General features: G+C 55.6%; 1 protein-coding gene across 1 annotated transcript; it reads right to left on the bottom strand.

Moving 5' to 3' along the window:
- Window positions 1-37: 37 nt before the first annotated feature.
- On the bottom strand, window positions 38-4,943 carry NKX1-2 (NK1 homeobox 2). Its single transcript, XM_020900715.2, has 2 exons — window positions 4,483-4,943; window positions 38-2,558 (listed from the first exon to the last, which is right to left on the bottom strand). Exons 1-2 carry the CDS (start codon window positions 4,691-4,693, stop codon window positions 1,858-1,860), a joined length of 912 nt encoding a protein of 303 aa, XP_020756374.2. The 5' UTR covers window positions 4,694-4,943; the 3' UTR covers window positions 38-1,857.
- Between the last annotated feature and the right edge of the window lie 1,879 nt (window positions 4,944-6,822).

Below are 6,822 nucleotides of genomic sequence, written 5' to 3' on the forward strand. Positions count from 1 at the left end.
ATATCATCTGGCACCCTTATCTTTCAGAAAGTTTAATGCATTGTTTGGGGACACATTTCTTCTTCAGCATAGGAGGGAAAGAGTCTAATTAATAAATTATAATTAAATAATACATACACTCAAATCTGATGAGATTCACATGAATGTGAAATCTTCATTTAATTTGGAAGAAGGGGGTATATTTTCTCATTCTTGATAAGAACAGAAGTAGATATCCCAAGGTTGTAATATCCTGTGTTCCTAAAACCAAATAATGTGCTTTTATTTTATAAGAAGCCATTGATCTTTAAGTTTATTAATGATATAGGCTACCAAGAAATAGCAAGGAATATGGTATCCATACAGATACTCCCCAGCCTCGAGTCATCCAATAAAGGTGAGAGTGAAAGATAACATGACCTAGTCAGGGAGGTCTGGGTATTGGAAATAGGGGCTACAAATTATGTTACATAAAAAATTGAAGAAGAGTATTCCAGACAAAGCCAGCAAGAGAATTTTACAGGGCTAATTCTTAAGAGAGATGATAAAAGCAGCAGTTAGAATGCGTGTCCCTATATTAAGTTCCTGCAGTTGAATCCATCACATGCACGCCTTTTGCGACAGTGATGTGCCCAATAATTATTTCTTTTACTGCTCTTAACAACCTTTTGCTTGTTTACCATGCCACCACGGAGAGTCTGTGTGGAACTGAATATCTCTCAAGTCAGTATCTAGGTGAAGCTCTAAAAATGTTGAGACTGTTTTTAAAAAAAAAATAGTCTAGTTCATAACTGCGGTGTGTGCTGAAGGAGAGAACTCGCCTTGGTCACTATTGAGAGTTTAGGATTTGCTGGGAACGTATAAGCCAAGACTGAAGTTTTACAATATCAAACACTGCAAATCATAACGGGCAGTCTCATGTATAGTCCTCAAGATTTCAGTCGTGCCACTGGTCCCTTGCTTATTGTTATGCCTTTGGGGCCATAGCCATGGTTTGTGAAAGCTGTTCTCAAAACTTGCGGTAGCCGGTAACGGGGAACTGCGCTCTACCTAAGGAGGCAAGTCGAGCTGTCTGTAAAGCCCCTGAATTTCCCAGCACGAACTTCTGGTCTCCGAAAACTTAGGTACCCATTTTCTCAGCAATAGCCCGTGGAGCGACTGTCTGGAATAAGAGTTGCTCTCAAGTCCTAATCTTAAATGAAAGATGTAAAAACATAGAGCGTTACGCCTTTAAAAATTGGTCCATCTCAAGGCGGCAGTGTGCGCTCACAGACTCAATTCTCTCCAACTTCGTGCAGTGTTTGGAAGGAACCGCTGGACTGGGGCCAGTAACCAAGTATGAAATGGGAAACAATCGGCTCCGAAAAGGGAAACAAAAACAATTTGGCTCTGAGACAGCCAAAATCTTCGCAGATTCCATCCTCGGGAGCCGCTGGAGGGCGGATCTTGGCTCTCTCCGGACTCCAAGCCCGCCGCTGGGCCAGCCGCGCGCCTCCGAACACCCAGACCCTCAGAAAGAGCCCTGAACTGAACGAAGCCTGACCCACGGCGAACAGCAGGTCCAGACACGGGGAGTTTTAAGGACGGCTTCCGTCTCCGGATACTCTGAAACGTGGCAGGTCCTGGATTCCCCTTAGTGGACCGTGTGGATCCCGGGGTTCCGCGCGGCGGGAAGGCGCGCACCTGGGAGCCGCAGGCGGCCTCTCCCTGCCCTCTGGCGGCGCCTCCAGGCAGCCTGCAGGGACGGGGCGCACAGACACGCGCGCACCAGGAGGGGGCGGCCCCTGCACATCGGCGCCCCTCAGTAGGGTGGGGACCACAAGTCCACGCCAATCACTCGTGAGTCCAGACGAAGAGGGGTCCAAGGGGTTCGGGGGTTCATAGATGCGGGGCGTAGAAAGGGGTCAAGTAGGAAGGCCCGAGGAAGGGCGCGAAGGAGCCCCCGGCGGCCGTCAGCGGGAAGGAGGCGGCGGCCGGGAAAAGGACGTTGGCCGCCGAGTAGGAGGGGAAAGTCTGGAAAGGATGCGCGCCCGGGCCCGGCGGACCTGGGCTGCCCCCTGCGCCGCCGCCGCCGCTCGCCGCCGCAGCCCCGGGCTGGGGCGCGCCACCTCCCGCCTGCGCCGCACCTTCGGCGCCGGGGTTCTGCTTCTTCCACTTGGTCCTGCGGTTCTGGAACCAAATTTTGACCTGCGTCTCAGTGAGGCTGAGCGAGAGCGCGAGGTTCAGGCGCTCGCACACGGACAGATAGCGCGTGGCCCGGAACTTGTTCTCCAGAGCCACTAGCTGCTCGTAGGTGAAGGCGGTGCGCGCGCGCCGCGGCTTGGAGCCGCTGGGCTCCGCGCGCCGGCGCCTGGGCCGCGGGGAGCCGGGAGAGCCCGCGAGGCCGCCCGCGCCGCTCTCCCCTGCCGCCGACGCCGCGGCCCGGGCCTCGGGGGAGAGTGTCAGGCCCGCCTGCAGGTGCGCCGCCGGCTTCCCCCGCCGCCGCCTCGCGTCCTCCACATCCTCGTCCTCCTCTTCCGCCTCCTCCGCCTCCGACCCCTCCAGGGGGGACGCCAAGCCGGCGCCGCGGCCCGCAGCATCTGGAAGAGAAGGGGACGGTGATCAGAAGCCGGGAACCACCCAGCCCGTCCTGGTCTCCGGATCTGCTTCTCGTCCTCCCCAGAGTAGGAGGCAATCTCCCCAATTCAGAGCCCTATCCTGCCCCTCTCCGAGACTGCGTTCCCTGCCACCACCCCACGGCCCCCCATGCAGAGTGCCCAGCTCTTCCCAGGAGGTGGGAGTTAGGGTTGCGGTGCCTCCTCTCTACTCATCTACAACCTAGTAGGTGTCCAAGAAGTGTATTTGGAATCAATGGATGACACCCTGCATTAAGAGAAAATAACGAGCTCATTGGACAACCTTATAAGAGCGTTGTATTACATATTACGACATCGAGATGTCAAGTGCTTTTAGGGCTCTCTCCCCCTGTCTCTAGAATCCTGTTTGGGTCTGGAACCCCTAGCAATTAAAAAAAGAAATTATTAGGCGCCCCTCTCCTCCCTTTTAAAGTGAAATTCCCTCTTTCCCATCTTCTCTCTGCTGCCGTGTTAATAGAGTTTCAGATTTGTGCGGGGCCGGATCGATAGATGTCATCTATTAAAGGTAAGTTTTAATCGAACAATATTAGGATCAGACAGGGAAAGGGGGTTTGAAGTCGGTACCTGCAAGCTGCGGGCAGGAGATATGCAGGCTCCAGTAATAGAATATCGATCAGAGAGGTGGGGCAAGGGGAGAGCGGTCCCTGCGAGGGGCGATCGGAACAATTACCCGGCCTGCCGCCCAAGCCCAAGCGCGGCTGCCAGAGGCGCCCAGAGCCCCAGACCATCACCGCTAAACTTGGGGGAGGGAAAGCGGTGGTGGGCAGGGGGGAGACTGCCAGACTTCAAGCCTCTCCCTGTGCTGCGCCCCTGAACTTTGGCGTCCCTCCAAGGGAACCTCGTGCCCAGGCCTCACCCAGCTCTGGTCCTGCTGTCCTTGGTCTTTCATTTCAGACACAAACTTTCCTGGACTCCTCATCAGGTGTCCACCAGAGTTAGGAGTTAAGTCAAACAGGGTTTGGAGAGAAAGGACAAAAGAGTCTCCCATCACCGCAAGCCACCTGGACCCCAGTCCAGTCAACCACTGGGTCTGGGGAGACTGAGTGTGTGGGCACGGGATTCTTTGCAGTTGTCTCTGGAGGGCTGGAAGGGGCCCCTGTGTGCTCTACCGGACCTCCCCACCTGCAAAGACTTCAGACACTTCGTTCACCAGCCTCAGCTCCTCACCCAGAAAATGGAGGGAAGATGCTGCCGACCTCCTTAACGACCCTGTCTGCCGCACAGGTTTTGGAGTTTCCCTAACTTGCATCCCAGTCTCTAGCCCAGGTCCTGGCACATGGTGGGAGCATTAAATGCCCAGTAAGTGAACAAGCCTGGCTAAACTGGGTGCTGGGTAAGTATTAGTTTCCACTGCCGGTCAATCAGAGCTGAGGTGCTTACTCACTTGGCAGGTGAGCAGGGATAAGCTTCGGTGGCAAATCTCTGACCTGGGATGCTGCGGGGAGTGGGGGGGGGGGTGTCCCCCCCCCGGTGTCCCCCTATATGCATCTTCCTGCGGCTTCCCTGCTGGCTCAGATCGTAGAGAATCTGCCCGCATTGGGGGAGACCCAGGTTCGATTCCTGGGTCGGAAAGATCTCCTGGAGACGGGAATGGCAACTCACTCCAGTATTCTTGCCCGGAGAATCCCATGGACAGAGGAGCCTGGTGGGCTACAGTCCATGGGGTCGCAGGGAGTCGGACACGACTGAGCGCCTAACACTTTCACTGCTCCTCCACTTTTTTCAGTCCTCTCCCTGTGCGCCTTCTGTCCTTTGGGGAAGACGCCGCCAAGGTCTGCTCACCTGAACCCGGGCCGTCCCTCCCACCTTCCCATCGCAGCATCTAAGCTGGGGTTTTCCGGGGCCCGAGGCCGCCTCGATTCCTTACCAGGCGCCTCTCGCTGCGGAACCGGGTCCCGGCTGGCGTCCTTCCTTGCTTCGGCCTCTGCCAAACTTTTCTTGGCTTCCCGGAGAGCCGGACGCACGGCTGGGAGCGCAGCCCGGGTGAATTTCTGCGGGTCCAAGATGTCCAGAACCGAGAAGGAGATCTTGTGATGGGAGGGAGCCGCCTTGGCCCCGCCGTCCTGCCATGCCAGCATGCCCCAGAGGCCGGCGGCGCGGGGTCCGGGGTGGGAGTGCTCGGGCTTGCTTTAGGCTGTGGCTTGGCCGCCGCTCTCTGCCGGTAGGAGGGTCGAGGCAGCCAAGTGAAGCTGGGGAGGGGGGCGCGGAGGCGGGGCGGGGAGAGAGTGGCCGGAGGTTGCGCGCGGATTGGCACTTGGGCTGCCCCAGGCCCCCGCCACGTGCAAGGCGCGCTAGCAGGAGTCCCCAAGACTACCCCGAGCTTTGCCCGGACCTCCAGCCTCGGCGAGGGGGCGCCTCGGTGCGTCCGGTGCGCGCGCCCGCCTGGACAGAGCCGCGGGCTCAGCGCGCCTCCGCCCAACCTGCGGGGACTCCGGGTGAGCGAGGGAGGGACCCTCGGAAGCTTTCGTCCCGGAGGTCCTCCCAATACACCCACTCCGACTCGGGCTTGGGTTTGCACCCTTGCTCCAGGGCACCCGCCTTTGAGTTGGGGACGCAGTTGAGTCCAGAACTGATTACACGAAGGCAACGCTCAGCACATCGCCTGCTTCGCCAATGCATCACAGTAATGGCCTCGGACCTGACCACCTCTGATTTAAAAGCTTTCATGTTCTCACAGTTTACAGTTTACAAAGCCCTTCCACGTGCGCGATCTCGTTTGATCTTCTGAGCAGCCCTGTGCGGTGGGCGTGGCCTGGCAAGTCTTTATCCCAACAGAATGAGGTTCAAAGGTGAGAAGTGATGTTGCCCAGGGCCACTGTTCGTTGGTGACAGAGTCTGGATTTGAACCCGGGTCTGCTTTCCTGAACCACGATTCTTTACAGTAAGTCCTGTTATTTCTCTAGTAAAGTCCAGGTTGTGGACTCGACAAAACCCAGGTTGTGACAGAGGCTGTCCCTTCCAACCTGGAGCCTAGCCAGGTTAGGGAGCAGCAGGGGGCTCGGAGAGATGTCTGAGCCCCAGCCAAGATGCTCTGGTGAGGACAGGTGAGCTAGGCGCAGGCGGCTGTCCTGAGCTGTGGAGACTCCAGGCACGACCCCTGATACCCTTCAGGCCTTCTTCACAGTCACAGGTTTGATCATTTGCACAGTTATTGCCTGTCTGGGAGGCAGGTTGCATCTTTAACCCCCCATCCTCCCAACTGTCCCAAGAAGAAAAAGGTTAAAAGATGTTTTGCCTGATTTGGACTTAAAGGTCAGAAAACAGATAAAAAGCTTGCATCTAACCCACCAAGTCCCACGGGGATGGGGCACAGCAGTCCTTGGGGGAGCTTCCACCAGCCACGCCCTTCTTAAATTCCCCTTCTTTTGTTGCTTGGGGAACAGTCTGAGCTCTAAGTATTTATCTCAGCGGCAATTTCTGAGGCTTCTCCGACCCCTCAGCCCAGAGCTACCTCTAAGGCTGCTGTCCCTTTCTTCCTTGCCCCATGGGGTTTTTGAACAATGACTTGGCAATTAAGATTGTCTGAGCAGGTAGGAGTAGGAAGGGGAGGAGAAACCTTCCACTAAAGTGCAGTGGGGGCAGGGGGTGGGGGGGCTGCTGCTAATTCCATCTGTTATTGAAGAGGAGATCTTACAGGCCAGCTTCTTGGAGCTTTTCTCATTCAAAGCTCATGGCCCCTCCCAGAGGCGGTCACCGTATTCCCTGGGGACTTTAAAGCCCTGCCGAAATTCGAGCCATCTCCAGTCCCAAAGCTGAGATGAATTGTGCTTTCAAAGGAAATCAGGGAAGGAAGTGCCCTGGCCAAGCCCGCCGGACCACCTTCCGTCAGAGGGAATGCACGCCTAGGGAAACCAAAGAAAGATGGCCACGGCTCTAAACCGTGGTGCCCAGGAACCTGGATTGCCAATCACAGAACCTTCCAGGTCTCCGATAGGGTAGTTTGGTTTTTGTTTTGACAACTCTTTCTCACCCAATTCTCACCTGATTAAAAACAAAAAAAATCTTTCTTAAACAACAAGGTCCTACTGTATAGCAGAGGGAACTACATCCAATACCCTGTGATAAACCATAATGGAAAAGAATATGAAAAAGAATGCAGGTACATGTTTAAGTGAATCACTTGGCTGTACAGCTGAAATTAACACATTGTAAATGGGTGTGTGTGTGTGTTAGTCACTCAGTCGTGTCCGACTCTTTGCGACCCCGT

The sequence above is a fragment of the Odocoileus virginianus genome, chromosome 7, assembly GCF_023699985.2.
Source record: "Odocoileus virginianus isolate 20LAN1187 ecotype Illinois chromosome 7, Ovbor_1.2, whole genome shotgun sequence".
Taxonomy (NCBI): Eukaryota; Metazoa; Chordata; class Mammalia; order Artiodactyla; family Cervidae; genus Odocoileus; species Odocoileus virginianus.

Bases quoted from the DNA above. Each gene is read 5' to 3' on its own strand.
- NKX1-2 (XM_020900715.2), bottom strand. From the start codon at position 4,693: ATGCTGGCATGGCAGGACGGCGGGGCCAAGGCGGCTCCCTCCCATCAC. The intron at 2,559-4,482 runs GTAAGGAATCGA...CTTCTCTTCCAG, and splicing joins TCCGCAGCGAGAGGCGCCTG to ATGCTGCGGGCCGCGGCGCC.